The sequence below is a fragment of the Neopsephotus bourkii genome, unplaced genomic scaffold (assembly GCF_033783945.1).
Source record: "Neopsephotus bourkii isolate Nb327-2 ecotype Australia unplaced genomic scaffold, CSIRO-AGI_Nbou_v1 NB_1328, whole genome shotgun sequence".
NCBI classification, from domain to species: Eukaryota; Metazoa; Chordata; class Aves; order Psittaciformes; family Psittacidae; genus Neopsephotus; species Neopsephotus bourkii.
The window spans coordinates 3,338,321-3,366,299 of record NW_026901808.1 but is presented as its reverse complement, the minus strand read 5'-3'; the positions used below and the strand labels follow the sequence as shown (position 1 = coordinate 3,366,299).

At 36.4% G+C, this 27,979-nt stretch overlaps 2 protein-coding genes across 7 annotated transcripts in view; one reads left to right on the top strand and one right to left on the bottom strand.

Annotated features, from left to right (window-relative positions):
- FBXL13 (F-box and leucine rich repeat protein 13) overlaps window positions 1–27,979 on the bottom strand; it is an 85,000-nt gene that overhangs the window by 29,491 nt on the left and 27,530 nt on the right. For all 5 annotated transcript variants that reach the window (XM_061366328.1, XM_061366331.1, XM_061366330.1 and 2 more), the window contains 6 exons: window positions 18,360–18,412; window positions 14,669–14,769; window positions 11,421–11,547; window positions 3,850–3,948; window positions 3,130–3,247; window positions 2,817–2,979 (listed from right to left, as the gene is read on the bottom strand). In XM_061366328.1, the coding sequence (XP_061222312.1) occupies window positions 2,817–2,979; window positions 3,130–3,247; window positions 3,850–3,948; window positions 11,421–11,547; window positions 14,669–14,769; window positions 18,360–18,412 (661 nt within the window). The remainder of the gene's footprint in view (window positions 1–2,816; window positions 2,980–3,129; window positions 3,248–3,849; window positions 3,949–11,420; window positions 11,548–14,668; window positions 14,770–18,359; window positions 18,413–27,979) is intronic.
- On the top strand, window positions 9,123–27,890 carry LRRC17 (leucine rich repeat containing 17). 2 transcript variants are annotated; one of them, XM_061366333.1, is made up of 6 exons: window positions 9,123–9,923; window positions 10,029–10,490; window positions 11,394–11,480; window positions 21,328–22,207; window positions 25,711–25,866; window positions 27,042–27,890. In XM_061366333.1, the coding sequence occupies exons 4-6, from the start codon at window positions 21,451–21,453 to the stop codon at window positions 27,443–27,445; spliced, it is 1,317 nt and encodes a 438-aa protein (XP_061222317.1). In that variant the 5' UTR covers window positions 9,123–9,923; window positions 10,029–10,490; window positions 11,394–11,480; window positions 21,328–21,450; the 3' UTR covers window positions 27,446–27,890. The 2 variants fall into 2 exon arrangements, with proteins under 2 accessions (XP_061222317.1, XP_061222318.1); XM_061366334.1 differs by lacking the exons at window positions 9,123–9,923; window positions 10,029–10,490 and having other exon boundaries at window positions 11,345–11,480.

Here is a 27,979-nt window from a genome sequence, read left to right as displayed (position 1 = left end):
AGAGTCAGAATAATTAATTGCTTGATTAATTGCTCTTTGGAACTGCTGAAAACCAGAACTTACTGAGAAAAAAGTGTATTTGAGATATGAAAAAATATCTCAAACATGAGATTATGAGAACTTCCATTATTTTCAATACTCAGATATGACAGCACTCCAAAAGACAGAGTTTGGAATCTGTTTAAACATTTCAGAGTAATATTTGTATTAATACCTTTGTTATTTTAAGGAACTGAATTAATTTAAAGGAAAATATGTCTCTAGCACAGAAGCAAAGTCATAGGTAGTGTAAGTGTGCATGTATTAGCTGTTTCGTCCACATAAGTGAAAAATTAACCTGAGTTTCACATGCAGTTGCATAACTCACTAATTGTAAGCTAACTTACAATATACACAAAGGTTATAAAAATTAAGTACATAGAAAATCTGTCAGCCAAGTTGAGAGGGTTGGAGAGCTGATGATAATTTGGGCGTTTCAATTCAGTTCATATCTCTGGAATGTTTAACATTGCTGTACACTTAGCTTCTCAATGCATTCCCAGTTTTTCTTCTCTGTTCCCTGATGAATAAAAAATTGATCCCAGAATTCCGTAGGACAGAATCATATTTTGGCTTGCACAGTTTGTTGCAATACAAAGAATCGTGGCAAATCCCAAAGTCCCAGAAGCATATGGGTAAAGAATAGCACTCCTCATAAAATGATAACCTGAACAGAGCCTCACTGTGTGACAACAAGCTACAGATGAAGGTGTAATTCGCAAAGTGTTAATCACTGCATTAATTCAACCACTGTGGTAGTTTTGGCGTCATCCCACAGTGCAGTTGGTTTTCATTCGAGATAAACTTAAGAAATATAGCTCCAGAATAGTTAATTTGTATAAAGTCCATAAGGAATGCACAGCCTGGCAATACAGTCAATTATATATTTTAAAAAAAAAAAAAAGAAAAAAGATATTCTGGACCCATGCTGGGCTTGAGGGCTGAAATAGCCACATTATAACTTTCTAAATAACTGTGCTGTGAATACACATGCTAAGTTTCTCCAGTGGAAGGGACCCGTTCTGGACAAGTTTGTGAAGAACTGCAGCCCATAGGAAAGCCTTGCATTGGAGAAGTCCATGGAGAACTGTCTCTTGTGTGAGAGACCCAATGCTGGAGCAGGGGAAGAGTGTGAGGAGTCCTCCCCTGAGGAAGAAGGAGGGATAGAGGTGATGTGTGATGAAGAGACCACAACCCCCATTCCCTGTCCCTCTGCACTGCTGGTGGGGAGAACAAAGAGAATTTAGGAGTAAAATTGAGCCCAGGAAGAAGGGAGAGGTGGGAGGAAGGCGCTTTAAGACTTTCTTTTATTTCTCATTATCCTACTCTGATTTGACTGGTGATAAATTAATTTTCACAAGTCACATCTGTTTTGCCCATGACAGTCACTGGTGAGTAATCTCTCCCTGCCCTTATCTCAACCCACAAGCCTTCTGTTGCATTTTCTCTACCCTGTTGAGAAGGGGAGTGATAGAGTGGCTTTGGTGAGCATCTGCCCCACCACACAAGTTTAGATGTGTTACAGTTACATTTTGTGAATGCTGAAACTTTCATAAACATCTGCAAAAGGAGTAATAGGAATACAGAGTTTTACAATAGCTTTACAACTAAATAAAACATTTTGTTAAGGTAATTCAGGAATTCTTTAGCAGTAGAGACAGTAGACACGTGCAAACACACTCACAGCCTAAGATTTGGCTAACAGGCTGGAAAATCCAGCCTTCTAAATGTTAAACCAGAAAATGCAGGCAGCTGTCACATCTGCCCAGCTGAACAACCACCATGATGTCATGGTATTACTCCAGCACTTCTCAGTGCATCTACATGCAATGTTACCAGATTTTTATGCAGGCACAGCACCAACAGGCACAAAAAGTACTTCAGCGACACATTAGAGCAGAATCTAAAACTCTACATGCAGCAGAAATTTAAGACAAGCAGCAATTCTGCTTCTTTGTACTATCACAGTATCACACAGTATCACAGTATGTTAGAGATTAGAAGGGACCTCAAAAGATCATCTAGTCCAATCCCCCTGCCGGAGCAGGAACACCTAGATAAGGTTACACAGGAACGTGTCCAGGTGGGTTTTGAATGTCTCCAGAGAAGGGCAGCCTGTTCCAGTGTTCTGTCACCAACAGAACATCTTACAGGTCTGTTGATTTTGAAATGTTTGGAGGTTTTGCCTGCACTGTTTCTTCCCACCCCTGACTCCATCACCATGCCACAGACAGGGAACAAGCATGCAGCTGCCCTATCATTTATCTTTCTTTCTACTGATACATGACACACCTGAAATGGAAGTCTTCACATAAAATACATCCTTCCTCTACAACACAATTTACAATGTTGTTTTGGTAATTAAAAAAAATTGGCAGTTTTGTTTATATTTTAGTACTTTATCAAGTATCATTTTGATAGTCACAAAATTAAAACATATCTAAATTTTAATAGAGTTGTGGTATTGGAATTGTCTTTCATTATAATTTTCATCTTCATAGCCACATTCCAGCACTAAAATATGATGTGGCTATTAAATAATGTTATATCTACAGTAAATTTTTTGCTTGACCTGGAGTAATGAATGGGTTTTTGAAAACATAATATAGGAAAAAGAATTACTTGTAGTTTTTTTTCATATTAAGATACATGAATTAATACTCTAATATTTTATTTTTTAAACTGAAAGATGTGTTAACAGGATTTATTATGAGCATCATTAACTTTACTAAAATTCCTTTGCAGTCATTTGCAGAAATCTGGATGTGATACAGTACCTTATGCAGTTTGCTACATTCAGTACAAGAATATGCTTCAGTGGTGAAATCATCTTGAGACCAGCATCTGTAATCCTCTGGCAGTCAGCCATATGAATGTGCTTGATGTATGGACAGCATTTACTCATTAACTTGAAACTTAAATCAGTAATCTGGTTATTCCCTGTTGAAATATATGAAGATGTAAGTTAGTTACGCATCTGACATACATTAATGGCCTCATTCAAATACTCACTGAAAAACGCATTTCAAATTATCTGGATGAATTTTAGAAATACATTATCTTAATAAATGTGTCGATTATTATACTAACCTTCAATGCTGACCTTGACCAGTTTACATTCAGCAAGGGCTTTAAAAGTTGTATCAGAAAGATGTGGAGAGTCAAGAAAGACAACAGACGTTATCTGCTGGCATTTTTCAACCACAGCCTTTGAAGGGAAAGAGTTGAAATAAAATATTCATATACCTACGTTGTTGTGTAACAAAAGATGAGCAAATATTCTGCATATAATACCAAATGTTACAATTTCAAGCAAATAGTTACAATCCATTTTAACAGTAAATTCAGCAGTATATAAATTATTGACATTCTCCATATATTTATTAGGTTTGGGAACACAAGGAAAAGAAGTTAAGTAACTGGAGACATGAAGTATGCCAGACACCTTAGACAGTGATCCAGTCAACAATCACTTTTGCAGAAGCCTGAAAATTCTTTTTTGATGGGCAAAATCAGTAGCAGAATGCTGTTGCCATGTATTGTATTTGCTTTAACACTGAAAAAGCTGGAAAAATCTCATTTATGAACTGGAAGACCATAATTCAGCCATACCTAAGCAGCAAAAGAAGATAACTGTAATATTCTGAAAGTGATTGCAAGTGAGCAAGATAAATATATTTTGGTACCAGATTAAAAAAAACTTCCTCTCAAATTGTATCTGCATAACTTTCTGTAAAGTCAGTTGAGAGGATAACCCAGCTGCAGCACCACAAAGTTGTTCAAAGTACAGACTTATTTTCAGTTTCTTACTTGAATACATCTGTCTGTAAGAGTTGGCATTTGGTTGATCAGCAAATTCTGAATCCCAGTGCAGCCGCTGGCAATATTTCTGAAGCCGTCAACTGAAATCTAAGTAAGAAATGAAAGAGTTACGTCTTAGCAAGCATACAGTCAACACCATTTATGGGAGTGGCAGTGAATGTCATTGTCACATCCTTCTACATTTGTTTTCCCAACTTTATAAGGGAAATGCTCAAATCAGGTTTGAAGCAAGGCTGGAATGCAGTAAAATATCTTCACCGTTTTTTTCCAGATCCATAGTAAAATGCATGTTAAATTCAGATGGTTTGCTTTTTATTTTCAGGTTGGGGTGGCCTTTCTTTATAAATTGCTTTAAATATTTTTTATTGTGTGTCTTGGCCCTCCTTCGTAAGGGATTGTGGCACTCTGCACGTTTTCCCTTGTGCTGGGGAATGTCAGCACTAGAGGGGAACTGGCTACATGTCTGTCAAATGAGTTCTGAGGCTTGAAGTGTTTGTGCAGGTCCCATGTCCAGACATGGTGTTGCTCATGACATACACTGCACCGTTAGCACTGTGGATGCAAATAAGACACAGTCCAATGTCTTTTAAGCTCAGGGTAAGTGTAGCATAAATGTTTTACATAGAGTGGGTCTGTAACAGACTGCAAAACAACAGAGAGAAAACCCTTCCATCAAAATAGCTATAAGGAGTATTTTACAGGTAATTTTACATGATGATGTAAACCCCATCAACTACACTCTGCCAGCTGCCTGTGTTCAAGGTCAGGTTTGATAAGGTAGAGCTGTGTAACCCTGGATCAGGCTCCTCTGAAAACAGCTATATTTTAACAAGGAGCTGAAGGAAAAAGAGCAAAATCTTGGGAGGCAGGAGGGGAGGTTGCACGAAAGGATTACACAGAAAGGTAACCATCTTGTAATCACAAGGAGGTCAGAGCATGTAGAGTCTGTTGGTGCACCCCAGTGCCTAACACCCCCTGCAACTGAGACATGTCTGCTGCACTAAATGACACCATAACTTTGGGAATGTGGTTGATGTGGGTAACACAGATCTCACCTATCGGCATGGATATGTTGAATTTGCTCACCTCAAATGATTGCAAACCAGCCAGCACTAGTGTAGGGCTTTTATGTCAAAGGCAATCCTCTTTTCAACTGGTAGTGATTGCCAGAAGATAGAACACTGGCATGGAAAGATGGGTCCTAGTTCTCATGACAGAATATGAAATTCAGCTGTCCAAATTCTACGGTTTTGTACTCCCTATTGGTATATGTAACGTAGGACAATGTGAAACCTAACTGAAGTTTTCTTAGGCCAAAACCTCCAGTATGTATGGCAAGGATTAGCTTAAACTGTGAACATCATGCAGGCAGTTGCCTGAGGGAGGTACTGGACAATCTCCATCCTCTGCTGGTCAAGAAGCACTAATTGCTTTAACATGGCATGACTAATTTGTTCAAATAAGAGTTTGCCTAACCCTGCAACAGGCCTCCTCATTGGCTTTTAAGTAGTGCAACAACAGAAGACAGCACATTTCTACAACATGCACCAAGTAGTTTAATATGTTAAAGTGAAACAAATCACTCCCTAGAGTTCAAGAGGTGAATTTCTGGTAACTGAGTCTTGTTCTTGGTCTACATAATGTAGAGAGTAAACCATTCCCAAGAGAAGAGAGGGTATGTTACATCATACAGTTTGTTGTAATGCATGGTAATAACACTGTTCATTTTAATCTCAACATGATGCCTTTTCAAAAGAAGACTGAGGTTTTCACTCTGCTCAAAAATCAGCCACCATTTGTTAAGCAGTTTGATTTAGCTGTTGTGACAATAGTATTCCCCTTTGTAACTGCTGAACAGATTTGCTATTAGAGAAAGAGTAACTCTGATCCTAAAGAACAGTCACTCATGCAATATTGAGCTTGCTCAAACTGAAGAAATTTTGTAAGACCCAGTTCAAATGCATGGATCAATTGTAACCAACTGCAACTTACTCCTATGACTGCTAATCGGAGGAAAGCATGAGGCTTAACAGAGCCTGCTCAGAGCTGTTCTTGGGATTTATTTTTGTTTATGGTGAACACACTGTTAAGAGTACCTATTTAATTTGGTCATCACAGTTATGATACAGAGGTAAGATACCTCATGTTTAGGTACCAAAAATTCAGATGCAAATATGATAAAATGATGGATCTTGGTTAAATTACATTACTTGTTGTTTTGGGCAAGATTTTAAAAGTGTCACTGAAAAAACCTAAATGCAGAATCAACAGCTTGTTCTGATAATACATATTATTTATATTTTTTATATACATATTACATATATATCATTATAGAAGAGGAACCACAGCTTTGAGGACTTTAAAATCAGGGGAAAATGCTGAATCAAGAAGGTGCTAATAATACTGATGCTATTTTAAAAACAGACTGCAAAAACAGACTGTTCACTGAGATTAGGAATATAACTGAGGTGTCTATTTTAGACAATTATGGAACCTGGGATCTCTGTATAGCAAAGAGCAAGAAAGACCCCAAGGCAGGTCAGACCTGAAAAAGTCTAATCACCCTTGAGGACGTCTCTCCCTCTCTAATTATTATATAGATAAATTAAGGGAAGTTTCTAGGTACTACCTTATGTTAGAGGCCTAAAATTAAGTGAAATACCCATTCGCAAAAGGATAGATGGCAGGCAGCAGGTACTCAGATCAAACTCAACAACACATTTCTACTTGACAGAAGCAGAATATCTGTTTTTGGAATTCCGTAATGATTGCACAACGTTACTGCAGTCTACAGGACTTTTAATCTCTTTGTCTGGAAAAACAGTTTGCTCAACATAGCCATCTGATACCACAAATAGCAACAATTCAGTGTTTTCCTCCATGCAAGCCAAAACCAATTATACTGAAGCAACTAATAATACCCCTGCACAGATCGTTTCAGATTATTTTTTTCACTTGAACTGTTTTTTAACTTAAAGCTGGAAAATGGATTTTGGACATCAGATTGAGAGAGTTTCAGTGCAAAAGGTGTGTTCAGATATGATTCAGTTGTTCAACATTTAGATGCTGATGCAATATCATATGTATTTGTCTTATTTTGCTTTATTCCTAAAACAACAAAATCTTAACCCTGAATTTCTTTTCTAAAGCCCCTATGGATTATCAATGAAATTTCTGTCATTATTGAAGATAAGGTGAATGAATATCACATTTTTTGCACATTTTAGTAAACAAATGCTTTCTCAACTCACTTGGACTTTCAGTGTTCAATAGATAGCCTCAAGACTGAACTACTTGACCCAAGAATCAATGTTAGGATACGTATGGAATTTAATTTAATACTGCATTAGGTAAAATCCTACTTAAATCTCCTTCTTCAAACCAATCATGAGGCAGGATGTTTTGAAGGTTATTATGAGGCTTTGATCCTATAAAGTTCTGCAAACCAGACTTTTCCTTTATGATTCAGTAAGATCATGTTATAAATGTAGTATTTAACAGAATCAGAAGTCAATGCAAAGATCATATATAAAATATCATTCTTTGTCTGTGATGAGTTTTCAGTCTAATAAGTAAATGACTGATTTGGGTTTTTTTCTTAACTGTATGCTAGTATACTGATAGTATATTGCTAGTATACTAGATCTGAAATGAAAGTACATTAAAACAACAAAAGCTTGTTTTGTAGGAGCAAACTAGAGCTGAAGATTTGTACCTACAGATTTGGACAATAAATGTTGTCAAATGATGAAATGCTTCTAAGAATGTCAAAAATAATATAATTTTTTTTTATAGTTTCTTAATTCCAAAGAATGGGAACACGCAGAGTTTTTATTCAGGTTTTGAATTATTTGCCACATGTACAGTACTGCTTTAAGATCCCTTATTTCTCCCTTTGAACTGATTGTATTTGTGGAATCTACCCTGGAAGGCAGAGTGCTGTCTGCAGTGCAGAAGAGATTTTGAAGAAACACTATTCTATGATTCTAGCATTGCCAATGCACTGTGAGTGCAGAGACTTGAAATACAAAGTTCAGAATTGAGGGAATGTTCTTCTGGTGCGCAAGGAGCTATCTCATTTTTCTGTTCTGTGTTTGTCAAGAATGATAAAACAAATCATGATATCCTTTCAGATGTTTGGCTCCATTACACTGATGGTTTGCCTCCACATGTTGTTTTCCTTCTAATTTTCCACTGTCCAAACCCAAAAAGGATTATGTTAACATACTCCTGAATTAGCATATTTCTAAAAATATAGAATACTGCACGTGTGACTTAAAGTGTTCTTCAGTTATACAAGTTTGTACTCAGGAAATGTAAACAATCAGTCCTTTCCTTCAATAAATAAAGAACATGGCTCATATTTTCTCCCCAAGTGATGGCCCCTCTTTAAGGAAGCCAACAGCATGCTGGGTTGCGTCAACAAGGACAGCACCAGCAGAGATAAAGTCACTATTCCACTCAGTGCTTGTCAGGCCACACCTGGAATACTGTGTTCAGTTTTGGTCCCCTCTATGCAAAAAAAGATGTGGACAGGCTGGAGAGGGTCCAGACAAACCACAAAGATGATCCAAGGACTGGGAAGCCTGCTGTATGAGGCAAGGTTGAGAGAGGTGGGTTTGCTCAGCCTGGAGAAAAGAAGACTCAGAGGAGATCTTATCCCCATGTTCTAGCATTGAAAGGGTTGCAACAAAGACAATGGAGATTCCCTTTTAAATGAGGAGTCACATGGAAAAAGCCAGGAGTAATGGGCACAAGTTACTCCAGGGGAGATTTGACTGGACACAAGAGGAAAATTTTTCCCAGTGAGAACAATCAGCCATTGGAATAATATGCCCAGGGAAGTGGTAGATTCCTTAAGTTTGGACACTTTCAAGATGCAGCTGTACAGGTTGCTGGGACATCTAGTCTAGGTCATGCTTTGCCCAGAAAGGTTGAACCAGATGATCTTTGAGGTCCCTTCCAACCTGGAATTCTATGATTCCTTTTTGATGCTTGATACATCTGAAGAAGTCAGAATTAGCCAGTAGCTGGCAAAATGAGATTTCCCCTAATGAAACCAGAGCAGGAGGAACTCAGATGGTGAAAACTGGTGAAGCCTACATGTTTTGCAATAGCTTCTCTGTCATCCCCACAAACACTGAAGTATATCAAGAAATGAAAGGGTCAAGTTTACTTTTCCCAATGGCCTGTGATCTTTTATCCAGCTGTTGTAGATGACAGCAACTGATGGACTGTTCAAACAAATTTTGGGCCAGAATAGTTTCAGTCTGAAAACCAGCCATAAATGTTGGCAACACAACGATTTCTTTCAAAATCTCCATGTTTCTATTTAACTGAAAATATCCCACACCGAACTGTTCTAGTTATGTAATTGCAACCTAAAATGTCAGTAAATGACATGCAATTGCTTTATAACCTTCTGCCTTTTTTTTTTGTCTAATAGCAGAAAATTCTCCACTTACGCTGTTCAGCTTCAGAAGCAGGACAAAGAAAACTTGTGCTTTCTAGGTAATTCTCTGATAATATCAGTGGTGTAGCAGGACACCTTTTAAGCAGGACACAAGAGAATCTCAGTATTTTTATGAAAATACCTTGAAACTCATTAATGAAAATAGTTACCACCCATGTCATAACAACACAATCTCAATTACTGAGATTTTATGCAAAAAAACATGCCTACAATTCATCCACTATTATTACCATGTATTAACATAACAGTCAAAGGAAAAACTGCCTTGTTTTATGACAATGGACGAGAAAATGTGTGCTTAATGCCCACTTTTCTGCCTAACTATGATTTAACAAGCTGTTTAAGTGCCCTGGCATCCATGTTGTCACTCGTAGAATCATCAGCATAATCACCTCTTTCACAGGTGGGCTTGCAAAACAACTGCTCAAATCCTACAGCTGTAATAATGGTAATAGCAGAACCCTTGTAAAAAAACCCTGTGATGTTAAAATGAAGGGAATAATAAAAAAGGAAACATGAAGTAATGGGAATAATATATATTCTGTCCTATAGTACACTTTTTAGCATAACTTAAATGTTTATACTTATAGTATAAACTATATAAATGTTTATACTTAATGTTTATGCTTATAGTATATATACTTTTAGTATATATACTTAATGTTTATACTTGTAGTATAAACTATAGTATAAGCTTCACTACATTTTTCTAATTTGAAACATTAGCCTTGCAGAAGTTCCCTTTGGCTTAGTTCATCCAATGAAGAAGAGACAAAAAAGAGAATTCTATCTTAGTTAAGTGCTTTCTGCAACAGTGATGCAATTTGATGCTTTTTTTGGTTTTAACTGTTTACTCAAGCACTCGGTCATAATCATTAAGCACTGTTTCAGAGTTGTGGGGAAACCCAAAATGAAGGAAGCTGTGGAATCCCTTTCAAAGCTCTCAAACACACTGGCGAGCAAACCCACTTTCCTCTGGAAAGGGGAGGATTGTGGTTTTCCTACTTCAATGATGATCGTTTTCCTCTGACTTCTATTAGACCATGCTTTCTAGAGGCAGATCCTTACAGCCCATGATTGCTCTTCTGAACAAGCAGGAATGTTGCTTTTGGAAAAAACTAACCAATTACTGGCATTTTGAAAAAGAAACTCAGAGGTAGGTAAATCTTATCTTTCCTCTAACCTCAGCCCTCATTTCAAATTTAGTGCTGTCACCACACAATAGTGTCAGCATGATTCTCAAGAACAAGAAACACAGTGAAGAGCAGTCAGAACAAGCCCGTTGCCCTATCTGCTTTCATCCTTGGTTCTAAAAAGGTTTTGTTAAATGGAAAGTTAACCCACTGTATTCTTTGGACTACATATCATCTTTATCATTTCACATGTGTTTTGTGATTTGGAGAAAGAAATGTATGTGGGAGTCTTTATTAAAAATGTGGCAGACTTGTATTGCCTTACAGTTCAGCATTTCATATTGCTTTTGTAGTGTTTTTCAAGATACAGTATATGTTTGAAAGCTTCTAAAATTGTACCAGATTGTACAACCTTGGTTTTCTTTAGAAGTTTAGTTAGAGACAAAAATAGTCCAAAACATTAAGTATTTTTAGATTGCAGTTATAAATTCTACTTAAATCAATGTATTAAACCAATACAAAACAGTTACCAAAGTTCACTTTTTAATTATTTATCTTCTCAGGAACTCAAATGTAAATTCATATTTTTCCAGTGCAGAGTGGCTTTTATTTTTTTTCAGATCTTAGTAAAACCTGCACTTTCAAAGCTCCTGATTTAAAATTCTAACTAATGGCATAAAATTGGTCTATTTATGGCTACAAAAAGCAAGCCTTGTTCTCATTATGCAGTAAGTACTCCCTGTTTATAGATCTGACAGTTTGTTGGAAGTGAGCCAAACCTATAGTGCTATTATTCCTTAGTAAAACTTAAACAGCTGTAGTCATGTAATTCAAAACCCTGGAAGTCTGCTGCAGGGCTTGTTCTGCTTCAGTATACCATGAATGCAGGATGCAGCCAGTCATATAAAGGATACTCTTCTTCACAGAATGAAAGAAAGATGTGATCTACAAACCTGAATGCAACCTGAAAGGTCCAAATAGATGAGCTTGTGACAGCCTTTTCCAGTGCCCAGGTACAGTAAACCTTTGTCTGTGAATTTTCTGCAGTGAGCTAAACTCAGATGCTGTAAATTGGGGAAGCTGCTTTGCAAACAAAAAAAAAGCAACCAACAAAACCAAACGGAGAGCAAATTATTACAGGGGTATTTTGCAGAAACAAAAGAACATAAAACAGTTAAAGTATTCTGAAAACTACTTAAAGATGTTTGATATGAAATAGGGTTATCTTCTTGCTGAAATTTGAAAGTCCCTTTCTTCTGCTGCACTTTTCCCTCTGCTGTATTGAAAATTACTGGGGAATAGTACTATCATACAACATATTTCATGATCTGAAAACAGTATCATTTTAAAGTTATATCAAATAACTGCAAAAGCATACTTTTTTTTTAAATGGGATTTTTGTGTGCATACTTTGAAAGTAACAGACTTTTCGGTGTAAGTTTGCTAGACTGTCTTTGCCATTGATTTTGCAAGCAGTGCCTGCTGGAAATTAAAACCAGAACTCTATCAAAGGGCACTAAAAACATAAAAGTACAATTACAGCTTCTCAAGTCATATAATTATTTAGAAGAGTACTGTTAAAAGAACACAATGAATTGAAAGAGATACAAAAGGGAATTATCCAAAAGAAAAACCATCCAATGTTAGGTTTTAGCCAGTTCTTTTGGAAAACATTTCTTTGTACTAAATGCTAGTTAAAAGAAAATAAACTGTGTAAGTGGAAAATGTTAATCAACAGCTTTCTGTAAAAGCAAGAATCTATAGTTTGAATATACTTAAGTTTCCGTCTGCAACTTTGGTTTATAACATACTGAAAACTATTCATTTTCATGAACTACATTTCCAACTGGAGTAAATAACAATTGCCACGAGCACCACAAATGAAAGCATATGAAAATCAAAACCTAGAATTACGACCTACTGCTCTGGTAGACATTTAGTTGCAGGGATATAGTCATGCAGTTCTGCAAGTCAGCAAAAGAAGGCATTTTGAAGAAAGATGGGAACACCCACTGGGGAGCTGACTGCTTAAGGAGTGGCATACATTTTTGGAACTCAGTTTATACTTTCAGTATAGAGTAGGGAAACATGCTAACTTGAACTGAGCACAAAAGAAAGAAGGAAAATGACCATGCATCAGAACCAGATATTAGAATATAAAGGAACGTGTTTGTGAGGTGGGATATTTTTAATGGAAACATTTAATTCATATTACATACGGGAATAAAAATTCTCTTGAGAAGCATAAGCCTTTATACATGTTAGTGACATATTCCACAGAGATGAGTGGAACTCAGAGATAGTACACTTCCAAAATTATCTGATAAAATAAACAATAAATTAAGAGACTGGCGTTTATACTCTGCTAGCTCTGAGTCTTTTTAAAGTATATGTTGTTACAAGGTTGCCCAGCTTAAGACACGGGGAAGCCTTTCTTACTGCATTTTGAAGACTGGGATCACATCCTTGTTTTGTGTTGCAATTAACATTCTGCAGGAGTTCTGTCATAATGGTTTTTCAATTAATTTTGGCATTAGCAAAGTCAGGATCATTGTTTTAAGGCAATCTGAAAAAATCACCTTCTGATTTTTATTCCTGATAGACAATATTCATGTCTACCATATGCAAGAGAACTCTTCAGAGGGAAATTGTAGCTGATCTTGTGTAATACAGAGGTTAAAATGGTTGTATGGAACACTAGGAGAGAATCAAAAATGACAAACAGCTCTGAGCACATTCAGCTGACACTTCCTTGTTCCTTGTTCCAGTAATGGACATCTGATATACAATAGCAAACTTCATGTGCAGTATTATGAGATGCAATACTGCCACCTTTAAGAATTTTCTATTAGTTACCTTACTACACAGGACTTGTGGAGAGCTAATGCTTTTGAGATGGCATATGAAATGTTCATGAAATTTGTCTGCTATCAGCATCTTCACAGGACATCAACTTTTTGTACATCCCCATCTCAGAACAACGAGCTTTGCTTTTTGTCCAAAAATTAATAAAAAACACTGGTATCTTATGGGCTTAAATCAGAAGCATCATGTGTGACTGGGAAAATTTTTCATTAGGGAGGTACAAGTTAACTGCAAAATACATTTTTTCAGTGAAGAATTTTTCTTTTAGTTTCAAAAATTTTATTGCATTGAAAACTTTGCCTACTCCACAGAATTCTTTCCTTGGGTGCAAGCTATTTACACATCAACAGAAATGAATGGGTCTGACTTTTGGTGGCAACAGCATGTTCAGGTACCCAGAATAACATAGGCTGATATTACCTATAGAACAGCTGTTCCAAACTTCAACATAAATATAGGGAAAATTAAAAAGACAAAATACCAGCCAACATGGATAAAGCACAGATTATGATAAGAATAATATTGATGAAAAAATTAATGCCAAGATTGGACACATTAAAAGGAAAACTTTGCCAAAACAAATGTTAGTTACATGAGGATATGGCATTCTAGACTAAGTAAAATGAAGGTCAAAATGTACCATACAGATGGCAAAGAAAAACATATTTCTGGACTTTGTGGGTGTGCTTTGAAAGGAAGACATCAGTTTTCCTTACAGTAAAGAGACACAATGTACAGCTATCTTCAGATCTATGTATGTCTTTGTGATGCTGTTTCCATGGACCAGCACACCTCTTTTCCTTTATGGCAGCTTTTAATGCAGCAATTCTACCTGTCAGGCAGAGTTCAAGACTCATGGAGGGATACACGTAAAACAGTAATGGCAGACCTCTGTAAGAATGTAAATTCTTCACCTTCAGCTCACTGATCTTCCAGATAAGAGCTTGGAATAACTCTTTCTTTTGCAGTTGTCACCCAAGACCTTGGCTCACACAATACACCTACCCACAATCCTCTCTTGCAAAAATAAATTTCTAAGAACATACCTAACTTGCAAACTTCTTGCACCACCACAGGAACTGGACATGCCCAGGAAAATATTGGCTAACATATTCTTTTGAGAGTTTCTATAAATCTCCATGAAATATAGAGGGTATTTTTAAATATACCAAAACAAGAAGCGCTATCTAAGTCAAATGTACCCGGCATTTTTTTCATTTTGAATAGCAAACAGAATCCTGTAAATCACTCAAAAAGAGTATTTCTACTACAATATGCTTCTACGTTTCCTGCAAGATTACAACAAACACACTTTCATATTTCTGTTTACTTTTACCTCGGCAATAGTCGTAGTGTTCCATTTGTGATACCTGTATAGGACAGATTTAAATAGAGAAGAGATCTGCAGCCTTCTGATATGACTCTCATTGATTCATCCTGAATAATAATTAAAAAATAAAAAACAATCAAGAATTACATTGAAATTGTATTTGTATTGTTATCCTACATTTTTATGCTCAGTAACGTGGGAAAAGCATGAATAAGTATCTTTAAATCATCATAATAATCTTATGATGATTTATGATGACTACCATAGCCATTTTTTTTGGAAGCTTCAAAGTAAAATACTGAGAGACACGTGATGCTACTGTTACTCAACTGAAGTGTGGTAATTTAACATTCCAGTTCAAGGAAACATGATAATCTACACAGTCCTACAGACCACAGGGGACTTTTCACATGACTGAAGGTTAGCACATTTATTATGTTTTGCTAAGACAAGATTCTTGTTAGTTAACCCTGGTACCTAAAACCACTGGTTAATTTTCTCCACGAACTCTGGTACACTTCTCTGACCAGTAATATCCTTTATGAAAAGCCTTCTGTTTAGTTCTATCCTCTAGGTGGAATATTAGATTTGATTAATTATAAGGCTTCCAAGTTACATTGACCTGCAAAATTGGTACCACGTATATTGTTCTATATATCATTCCATTCCATTCCAATCCATAATGGGAACAAATCTCCTAGTATGAAGAATGTTTCACAATAAAAGTCAACATAATAGAAAGACAAAAGGTCAGCACTTATACACAAAAATATTATAGTTGAGTGTGTATCTCTTGCCATGTCGTGGTCATCTTTCTACTAAAAGATCACCAAGACAGCTGGAAATTCAATACCAATCAGCTTCAAGGAAGAGCTTGTGCCTTTGAAATATATTCCTAAAACAAAGGATTTGAGAGAGGTCACGCCAGTAAAAACAGGTATGCTGATGGAAGGTAACCATAACCTGAAAAGAGCAAGTCATAAATGGTGAGAAAGTATTTAGTGGATGGCACAATGGGGAAAACTCTCCATTCCATGTGAAAGCAGCACAACCACGGGACCATCTGAAGTGTCTGAACACAAACACTTGTAACATGGGAATCAACCAGTAGGGATGCACAGGTGCAGAGCAATGCTTCCACTGGGATTCCAGTGATGCAAAGGTGTAGTACACATAACTGGAGAGCTGCAATTAGTGTTATGGAATATTTGCGAATGACAGCCCAGGAAGGTGAAGACAGGTTGCAATCTATGCCATGGAGCATTGCATTGGAGGGTGTCAAGTCAGTTGACATTTTATTTGTAAGGATTAGAGGTTAGACCTATGAGGATTACATTGTGGTAGGTATCTATTTACAGACTGTTTGACCAAGAAAAAAAGTAGATGAAACCTTTGAGCAGCTGAAGGAAACCTTACAACTGCCTATCCTAGTTACTCATGAGAGACTTTAACCACTCTGATTATCTGCTTGAAGAACAATATTGTTAGGCACAAACAATCCAGGAAACTTTTAGAGTGTGTTGAAGACAATCTCTTGATCCAGGTGACTGACAAGTGGTCTAGGGAACATGTTCTTCTGGGCTTGTTTCACAACAAGGAATATCTGTTCAGGGATGTGAAGAACTAGAGTGGTTTTGGTTACTGCAACCATGAAAATGAGAATCTTAAAATCCTGAGAGTAGAAGATTGGACAAATTGTAGAAGAACAAGCATATTCTGGGTTGGTTAGGGATTTGCTTAACAGGATCCCATGGTAGACAACCCTGGAAGGCAGAAGGGTCAAGGACAGCTTGTTGATCTTCAAGGCCAAGGTACTGAATGACTTTTTTTGCCTCAGTTTTTATTACTAAGGCTGCCTTGCAGGAGCCTACTAGCATTATCTGTGGAAGTGAAGCAATACCTATGATAGAAGGTAATGTCAGGGAGCACTTGAAATGGGATGAGAAAGGATGCATCAAAGAGTACTGAGTAGGCTCCTGACACTGAGAGGCCTTGCTCATTTTTGAAAGGTCATAATGAACAGATAAGATTCCTGGTGACTGGAAGATAGGAAATGACATACAATTTACAGGAAATAGAAGAAGGAGGATCCAGGAAATTACAGGCCAGTCAGCCTCACCTAAGTCCTTAGGAAGGTTATGTATCAAATCTTCCTTGAAGCCCTGTCCAAGGAGGATGAAAAAGTAATAGTGAAGAGCCTGCAAGGATTTACGAAGGGCAAAGCATTCCTCACTAACATGATAGTTTTCTATGATGAAATTACTGGATCTATGGAGAAAAAGCAGCTGTTGTGTCTTGAATTCAGCAAGGCCTTCAGCACAGGCAACCATATACTTTACAACCAAAGTGGTAAAATAAAGGCTGGATCAGTGGACTTCAAGGTGAGTGAAATTTGTCTGGATTGCCAGGCCTAAGGGTTGTCACCAGTGGTGCTAGAGTCCCATTGGTGGCTTGTGGCAACTGGCATCCCTCAAGGGTCAGTGTAGGGGCCAATACTATTAAATGTCTTTGTAAATGTTTTGGATGATAGGAAATGAGTATATTCTCAGCAAATTCACAAATTATTCCAATCTGGGGGAAGTGTCAATACACTGGAGACTAAAACTGCTATTCAGAGAGATTTAGTCTGGAAAAATGGGCTAATGGAAACCTCATGAAGTTCAACAAAGGCAAATGCAGAAGTCCTGCACCTGGGTTAGAATAACCCTGTGCATCAGTAGTCTAGACACTGGTCAGAAAGCAGCTATCAAACACACTGACCTGAAACTGCTGGTCAGTAATAATTTCAGTGTATGTCAACTGTGTATCGTTCCAAGAAAGGTGACCAACTGCATACTAGGCTGTATTGGCAAGAGTGCAATCAGCAAGTCCTTACTATCCCATGCACCAGGCCTTGACACCACCTAAGGATGTGCTTGCTGGTACATATCGAATGTATACGAGCAAGCATGCTCAAAAACAAACAGAATAGACAGTTACGGAAGTGTCTGAGTCTTTACAAAACCCTGGCCCACTTTAACTTATTGTCTTCTTTCAGGAACAACAGAATCAAGGATCACTGAGAAGCATGTAACCTCTAAATATTACACTGTAATTATAATATTATATAGCAGAGTCAAACATCATTTTTTCATCAGAGAAGGGCAATTGAAAAACATTAAAGAGAATTAATGGAAGTGCAATAAAACTGAAAATGATAAAGGAAAAAGAACGGACAAATATATAGTGATGATGGTGATTGCATACTTTCAAATAAAGGCTCTCACAAATATCTAAAAATATAGTGAGAATTTTTTAGAGCCTATATGTATCACTGAGTGAAGGAATAAAGGAACCTGAAAACAATACAGGATTGAAATGTATAGTTGTTGCCAACTCCAAACTTAAAATGCACACACACACACACACACACACACACACACACACACACACACACACACAGACTGGTAAAGTTTTGGAGCATGTTTATTAAAATTAATTGAGATTGACTATATCAATTTGTATTAGAACTGTAGAAAACAAATGAGAACTTCACTGAGTATCTCTGAATCCCACTGAATTCCATTTTCAAAGTACTTGAGAACACAAGTCTCTACTTCCTATCAGGAAGATATGTGTGTCCAAATAAGCACAGCTCTTTAGAAATCTTCCTTCTCATTAGAAATTAGAGTTCATGAGAAAGGTCTGAAGTACTTACATTTAATCCCTGGCATTCAGAGAGATTTAAATCTTGCAAATTCTTACATGCACCTAAAAATAATAAAAAAAGTCATATTAAGAGTGAACAGTTCAAATTCTCAGTGTACAACACAAACATAAGAATTCATATTACAGATTCAGTCCATCAAGGCCTCCCTTAAAACCACAGCCACAGCAGATTACTGAGAAGAAAGCACCAAAAAAAACCCAAAAGCAGAATACAAAGTTGGAGAAAGCTGTCCTGAGGAAATGTCTATTCTTACACTCCATCAACGAATGGCACACTCAGGAGCCAAACTGTTTTCAGTCTTATGTTACCAAAGGACCAGGAAGCTACATAATTAAGCAATCTGATGTTAGGAAATGCCAGAGTTACATTTTCCATATAGGTTTATGAGGTGGTGCCATCAGACCAATTGTAGGAAAAGCCCTGCTCATCTTCTGCAGGTATTGAATTTCAGAGAATTTCACTGCCTGAGACAATCTCTTCTCTGTGCATATAATCATTATTTTTAGAAACTCTTATTTTGCAGAGACTGCTGCAATTCTAACAAAATAATGACAGATAGATGCCTGACACTAGAAAAAACACACATCCTTTCAGCCACTCTTCTGCCAAATTTTGAGTCTATTGTCCAAGTAAAAGATGCAAAAACCCCTATTAAACATAGTAATACCTTTTGCCTTAATCTAATCTTCAAAATAACTGATCTGTTTAAACTGAAATGATCAAAATAGGCCTGATATACAGATGCCTGATATGGAAAATCCCATATAAAAGGTTTGTACAGTGAAAATAAATATATTTTAAAAATACTTAAAAACACATTTTCAGATGGTAAGAAAAAATACATGTTTTCAACTGCAATAAGCGTTAGTACAATAGATCTGTATGATGTTTTCTGCAGGGACTGTGGCTTCACTGATATCCTGTAACTTTCTAACTCAGTGTCTTTTTGAGGAGTAGGACAATACTGAGAGGGATTGCACACCTCAGAAGAACCTGACCAATCAAAATCATCCTTAAGGCTGCTAAGCCACAGAAATTACATAGCTCTTACATGGGTTTTTTTGCCCTAGAACTAGAAAAGACAGTTATAATTTTACATGTGAATGTGTACATGCTACTAAAAGCAGTTGCTAATTTTGGTATTATAGCTGAATATACTTTAGTTAGCAGGCAGAAAAAAAATTAATACTAGTAAAACAATCCAGACTCAGGAGATGGAAAGGAAGAGGAAAGAATTTTCCCATAGTTTTTTATTACCTTTCCTACCCCAAGTTCTTTTTCTATTTCCTAGCTCTCCTGGATAGAATGAGCTATCACATTACCAGAACAATTAACAGTTCAAAACAACACAGAGGATCACAGTTATGACTCAAGTTATTAAAACACATAATCAACTCACGGTGACTAGCATATAGCTGCCAAAAAAGTTACAAGTAAAATGTAATTTTTCATGTAAGGGATAAAGTTGTTTATGCAAACACTCATTCACACTGTGAACTAACAGAGACTGAATGAAGATAGACAACTGGTAGCTACAGGAACAAAATGGAGAAACCAGTAATTGAGTTTTCAAAGGTAATAATGGGAACCAGCCACTTGGATTAGAGGGATGCAGCAACAGGTGTAGACAAGACTGCTCCATCTTTCTAATAACTGCACAAATACTGAGAACACTCTATAGTTGAGATGTGGTTTAAATTTATCTACTGATTTCTTTAAAAATTAAAAATCTCTTTGCTTTCAAAAGTAGTTTACCTGATATTAGTTCGTTTACTGTGCCACCTTTCCTCCAGACAAAAAACAAGTTTTTTGAGCCCAGATCAGCAGTGTTTTAGAAACAGAACATCTGTGCAATGATCTGCATTTAAGATCAATACCTTGCCAGGTGCTAAGGTGCACAATCATAGAGAAAAATTAACTAAGTAGCTACACCAAACAGTGAAGAATGAGAAAAAAGTTTCAGAAGGGATGATACCGATTAGCAAAAGAAATTTGTGACTTTGAAAATAGTTAGAAAATACAGCAAGCTGAGGGGTTAAAATGATTTTAAGGAAAGATGACCTTATGGCCAAACTTCACCGAAGATGAAGGAAAACGGCAATACACAGGAGTACTATGGGAAATTCAGGAGGGAGCACAGGCTGAAAAATTACTAAAAATACTGAGGCATTTTAGACTCGATTGTGGGCAGCAGTCCTTATCTTCCCCTAATAGTAATTCCTCAAGACTGTGTTCAGCTTTCCTAGAAAACTGAAAGCTCCTGGCTTACCCCTCTGTACTGTTCCTCCTTAGGTGGACAGACCTGCAACTGGTTTAAAGCACACCATGGCCATGACCAGCAAGTTCTCCTCTGCACTCTGCCTACACTCAGATGACATATAACCTGATAGGCTCTTGCTTGTGGTCTTTTCTGAGCCAACTTTGTCTACCTGACATGGGCCAAAAGAGACATTTGGTAGTAAGCAGGGCTAGTAAATTTATATGGTAAATACATAAATGGTAAATTTGGGCTCAACCTGAAAACAAGACTGCATTTGAGCATAGTCTATAACTGAGGAGTCGACAGGCACTAGATGTGTTCCAGTGGGTCAACCCCCAGAAAGCTGGAAAGTATCAGCTTCAAGGTCCTCTTTCAAGCTCATTTTCCAAGATGAACTTAAATACAAAGAAGATTCAGCCTGATGCCATTTTACTGAATACATGAAAACCTTTTTAATAAAGATCAGTTAGAAATGGGTCCATATAGTTTCCCATGTTTAATAAAAATGGATAACAATAAACTAGACAGTAAAAACCAGCAACACACACACAAAAAAAGAGATAGGACATTAAATCTTCAAAGCATTTGTGAAACTCCAAGTAGTGTGATGATTATTTGACTGAATACTGTATATTACATTCAAGCCTCTACGAAAATGCCTGTTTCATCTGTTGTAATGTTTTATTTCTCTTCCAGCACAGGGATCCCACATACTCCAGCTGTGTCTCCTCAGATCTGTACAACACTGATTAAGACTATCCAAAAATTTCAACTGTTACAGCTGTCACGGAAAATAGCTGGGGCCAGCTGAATGTCAGGATGCAAGTAGTTACTATTATACTACTACTCCTTCTTTGTAAAGCATCTGACAGTAGGAAGACAAGGAATAGGAGTTTGAGAAACAATGAAAGGGAAAACATCTTAAGGAGAGCATCTAGCACTGTTAAGCGCAATGTCCAAGGCGTACCATGTGATATATACACTTATCTTCATGAGAAATACCTAGATTGTCAGGAAAGAAAATTGATTTTTGTGGCACCGGATTGGCCAGAGGACTTAAAACACATGCTGCTAGCAAGAAACAGGATTCGTAAACTGAAGAATAATATGTTTTCCAAGTATAAAGCACTGAAAAGTCTGGATTTACAACAGAATGATATATCAAAAATTGAGAGTGAGGCTTTTTTTGGTTTGGATAAACTCACCACACTCTTACTTCAGCATAACCAAATTAAGAGTTTATCTGAGGAGATTTTTATTTATACACCCAGTCTAAACTACCTACGTCTTTATGATAATCCCTGGCATTGCAATTGTGAACTAGAAGCTCTTGTTACAATGCTGCAGGTTCCAGCAAACAGGAATTTGGGAAATTATGCCAAGTGTGTGCATCCAATAGGACTGAAAAATCAAAAGCTAAAGCAGATAAAAGCTGAACAGCTATGTAGTGAAGAAACCAGGCAAGACCCCCAAAATATAAAACGGGAAAAGCCTGAAGCTGCCAAACCAGAATTTGATTCCTCTTCATGCCACATGTATGTGTTTCCTGTACCAACTCTCAACTGCAGAAGAAAAGGTTTGTGTCTGTCCTTATAACTGAAATAATGATTTTAATATTCTTTAATATTCTTGCTCCTTTACTACATTCATTCACATACTATTTACAGCAAATTAATATAGAACTAGTACCCACATTACTTTAAGTACTTCTGTTGTTTTTTTCTCATAAATACAGTCAACAAGTAGGAGTTCTTTCTGCATTCTACCTCTGCTCTGCCACCCTGATTCCACAGATATTCTTTAGTGCTCTGGTATAAGATATCAAACAAAAGTCAACAGGAATAAAATTAAGCACATACTTAAGTTACTGAAGGACCAGCACCTCACAAGTCTGGTTTTACAACTATAAACATACTAATCCAATTACAGCTGTGCTGAAATTATTGCACAGATAGAGAAAAGCACAGTGTCTTTTCTTCTTTCCAGTGTAGAAACACAAAGATAACAACAACTTTGACAGAAATGATCTGTGAAACAGGACTGGAGCATCCAGCTGTGCTTACAGTGCCAAAAGGAACCTGACTGCAAAGGAGAGCTATTTCATCCTCACATTTTCTGTGCAAGATTTCTTCTACTAAGGGAAGAAATTGTATCATTTTGTTCATAAAGAAATAATTCCCCTGTGTGCTTCTTCCCAGCACCCAGCAAACATTTCAAAATTGAAGTGCCTTCAAGAAATGTTTTTCAAACACTTGGATCCATTCCATTCCTAAATCCTTCTCAGGCTCAAAACCCGTTAAGCCTTAAGGGTAGACCAGATGGCTCCTAACACAAAAGTTTACATTTATTCATCTTTTATTTCCCATATTTTATCTGATGATAAAGCAAACAACCAAATATTCAGAAAATAGTCATTCTTTAACTTACAAATCTGAAATAAAAAGCATTACTAGAAGTAGCCAGAACTGGGAGGTTTATTCCCCAAGTTCTGCAAAGCATAGCCTGCAATACGGGATCACTGCACTATGGTTTGCCCACTTGTATCTTGCATTGTGTTTGCTAAACTTCTATTTGCTTAAACAGTGACTTCAATTTCTGTAACTACTTTGTGCACCCTTACTCTTCAACTTTAATGTCAGCGCCAAGCTCAGAAGTCAGTATAAGGTGACAATACCTAAATATAAAGATTTAACAATTTCAGTATTTGATTTCACGGTTTATCTACTATGAATGGCATAAAAAAACGGTCCACATTTTTACTTTTTTCCACCTGTTAAATTCCTTTCTTCTTCCTATGACTGACTTTTCTCTTTGTCTTACCATGCATCATTCTCATTAATGTTTTACACTTTTTTAAGTGGTTAACATCTACTGATTTCTGAATATTCACATACCTTACCTTTCCTTGTAAATAAGATCTTAATTATTAGATTATAGATTTCAATCTTAATTATCCTTCGTAAAATCTAAATTATATCATTATTGCCTTACATCTCCACTAAACTGTGTTACTGAACAGAAACCAGGCATATATTAAAATCTTAATATAAGAGAAGGCTGACCTTCTGGTTCTCCCCATCTGGTGCTGTCAAAGAGATGAGCTGAACACATGAATATTTTCAAAAACATTCAGCAAGAAAAATGTTACTTTTTTTCTCTAAGTCCACAGAAATATTCAATGTGGTCTGCTCTCTATGGGAGTTTCACAGGCTTTTATGGTATTTTTTAAAAAGCTATTTGCTGGTTTTAGCATTAATAATGAAGCAATAAAGTTACTTCAACCTCTACATGAGTGAACTAGACTACATGAGGGTACAGGGACTCCCTCTGTCAGGTCTGGAAGTCCAGCCGAGGACTTCCTGAACGTCTAGCACAGAAACATTGAGTACATTATTTTGTAGTAAGTATCAGGTCTACTGTGCATATGCTTGACAGTTCGATGCAAATATCCCATGGATATTTAGGATTTCTGAACATAACGTAATCTTTGATGACAGCACTGTACTTAACTGCCTTTGCATATGATTATTGTGCAGCAGATGCACAATTTCATTGGATTTTTCATTAGAAATAGGAGTATAATCCACATGAACAAGATTTCAGAAAAAAGATGTATCAGTTTCCCAACCTGTAAGATGACATGAAAAGCTTCAATCCATTATTCCCTTATGATGGAGGGAATGAAGCGACAAGCAGTATACCAGAACTATGTATCTCTAAGGAGATACAACAGGCCAGCAGCTTTCGGTTCATGTCAGAAAGCTCATGAAAGAAACATCTTAAAAATACATATAATCATGTATATGTTCTCCTTGTTGAAGAACTTGTTTATATTCCATCAGACTAGTGATACACACCACATCTTTCAGTACTTCGGAATGAATCTTATGTCTGTGATTCTGTTCTACCAAAAAAAAAGCAACAAAAGTTGGATACAGAAGTCATTTCTGTTTGTTTTTCCACAAAAGAATTTGTATTTGCAAGAACAGCTGAAAAAATCTGCTTTCTAGTACTGACAAACTCTCAAAGTCTCAAATTCAAGCATTATTTTCATTCATTTGCTGATAAGTAGGACCTGAAACTTTGACATCTGCACTAGCAGGAAGCACTCCAACCAGAGCAGGCTGCTCAGACTCAAATATGAGGCAGGAAGACTCTGACATGTTGCTTTAGACATCTTCAGAACTTTAGAAGTACACTGACAGCACAGATTTCAGCACAGATCCAGGAGCTACTTGCTTTCAGTCAAAGATGGTCAAATAAGAGATAACACTCATTCTTGTAGCAACAGCCAGGATTATAACCCCCATTAAATAAACATAATCCTAGAGATTAAGTTTATTAACATTATCCTGTGAAGATTCAAACCACAGTCTGCACTTCTCAAGAATGTGCCCTTACTACTAGATTAGAAGCTATTCTTTCTGTAATTCTTGCAAGGAGCAAGGAACATTATAAGGATATGCACACAGTCCTTGGATACTTTGGTAGGGAGAAATAGACAGAATGCCACTATGCTACCTGTAAGTATTATAGCAAATATAAAGTCTTCAATATTACTAAAACATTCCACACAGTAACTACAGAACTATAAATATTATGATATTTTAATTGCTGATACAATTTTAGATTATTTTACCTTTTGGCAACATAGAACAAAGGATGTAAGACAGCACACTATCATTTGATTATGGAAGAACCAAGGAACTTTTTTTTATATAATTACACTGATTTCTTTTCTTTAAATAATCAAGCCCTTCACACATACTTTTTATTAGTATAGTATTTTCACTACTCACCCTACCCCTATGCAAAAAAATAGTACAGTTCTGTTAGAATAAAAATATGAACCACAGAGGCTTTACTATGAGTACTACTGAAGAGAGCAATTTTCAGATGAAATGTAAAGATACAAGTGAACAAAGCAATGAAATTCAGAAGCTGAAGAAACACGTTGACACCACTATTGAGGATAAAAGGGAAAAACCAAGAAACAATGCTAGATTGACAAAATTCTGTGATACCTAAACAGTAAGAATAATCTTAAGCTAACAGTTGTTTCCTTTTCATTTTTTTAAGATTTAAAGAAAGTTCCAGGTAACATACCTCCAGATATAGTTAAACTTGATTTGTCCAGCAACAAAATTAGACAACTACGAGCCAAAGAGTTTGATGATGTCAGTGAACTGAAGATATTAAACCTAAACGGTAACGGAATAGCCTACATTGATCCTGGTAAGAATAATTTAAAACAGTCATTAAAAAGTGATTGGTGTTATTAAATTTAAACTTTAATAATGTCTACCAGATATAAATGTGGGGGAAAAGGATTTAAAATTTGAGAAACTGGTTCAATTTTTACCTTTTGTACCACTCAATTCATAAAGGTTTGCACTGAAATGTATTCATCATGGAAGTCAATGAAGAGACACTGATTTCAGCTGCCCTTTCTTAACACTAAACCAAGCAAGTGCAAAATTTAATTGTGCAGACTGAAGACTAATCACTTCCCAAAATGCTAAATAGCTGAACAATGTTTTCAATATCTGCTGAATGTAAGAAAACTTGTCACATAATGAGGCTGCTTTTAAATTATATTGGACAATAAAGTAAAAGACAAAGTGTTTAAACTCTTTCGCGTTAAAAATCACAACATATAATTGCTCATAATTTATATATTATTAGAACTCAAATGGCCTTGTTGGCAGTTTGCTTATAGCCTATGTGTATTCAGTTTTTCATTACGAAAGCAGACACAAGGAGACAGAAGTATGAAGCAAAAAGAGCCTTCTCTAGTAGCATTTTGGCAGTTAAACAACAGTAGTAATCAATACACTGGTACTTACAAAGTTTAACATTACAGATAGACAATTTACTTAAATTAAGACTTCCACCATTAAATGAAAGGGTATATTTGCAAAAAGTATGACTCAGAAGCTTTATTATGAAGTTCTATGTCTTCCATATCTTAAAACGCTAATTTAAAGGTTCTACGCACATACACAAATACACATGTACATACAAACACTATTAGCCCTGCACATTAATACATAATCAATTGCCATATTTCTACTGTATCACAGCAATAACAGTTGACTTCTATGAGCAAATAAAGCATTAATTCACCTTCACTGTACCTATTCTATACTCATGCATGCCCATTAAGAATATTATAACCTTACCAGCAATACAACTCCCCTAATGTCAATATATTTATACCAATACATCACTTCTCAAGGCTCAAGACATATTTTAAAGTTCAGAGTTTGAAAAGTCTTTTTTTGTAGCCTTTAGCCCCTCCCAAATGAATAAATGTATAATTACAAAAATGTTACTCCTGTTGCAGGTATGCATGGGTTTTTTTTAACTTGCCTTTATGAGGTCCCAATAACCATTTTTCTATTGACTAGCTGCTTTCTCAGGCCTCAATAACTTAGAGGAGCTGGATCTATCAAACAACAGCTTGCAGAATTTTGAATATGGAGTACTGGAAGATCTTTACTTTCTAAAAATACTGTGGCTGAGAGACAACCCTTGGAGATGTGATTACAACATTCATTATCTGTTCTACTGGTTGAAGCATCACTACAATGTTCACTACAATGGCCTTGAATGCAAAATGCCTGAGGAATACAAAGGATGGTCTGTCGGAAAATATGTTCGAAGTTATTATGAGGAATGCCCAAAAGACAAACTGCCCATTTATCCAGAAACATTTGATCTGGACAAAGATGATGAGGAATGGGAGCGACACAAAGAACAGTCAGTTCAAACAGTAAAGAAGCATGGTGTAATTGTCACTGTGATAGGCTAACAAGGGAATCCCTCCTTTCCTTTTTTTAGTACATTCAAATATTTGATATTCTGACAAGGAAAAACATGCTGTTTACATTTTTTGTTAATTGTACTGATTCTCTGTAGGACTATTTGCCTACAAAGATTTCTGTTTATTGCAGTTAATTACAGAATGGCATTAGTTACACAGCATCCTTCATCAAGTAATTGTTTCTGACCATTTGTTCTGGACATTCTTGTGAAATATTTTGGCAACTATTTGAAACTATGTGGTAGAAATCAGTAGACACAAATGTACATAGTGTGGTGGGGAGGAGCTGTCTTATGCATGAACACAGCTCTTGTGCTCTCACGGAACTTGCTGCAGGATTGTGACCAAGACACATTTTTCTGGAATGTATTGTCAGTCCTTTGTATCTACCACTTTCCTGAAGTATTCCCAGAAAACATTTCTAAGATATTTGTATCAGCTTCCTTTTGTTTTACTGTATACAAAAAAATCAAACTGAAGAGTAAATTTAAATACAGTTCTAGAAAAACACAAATAGCAGTC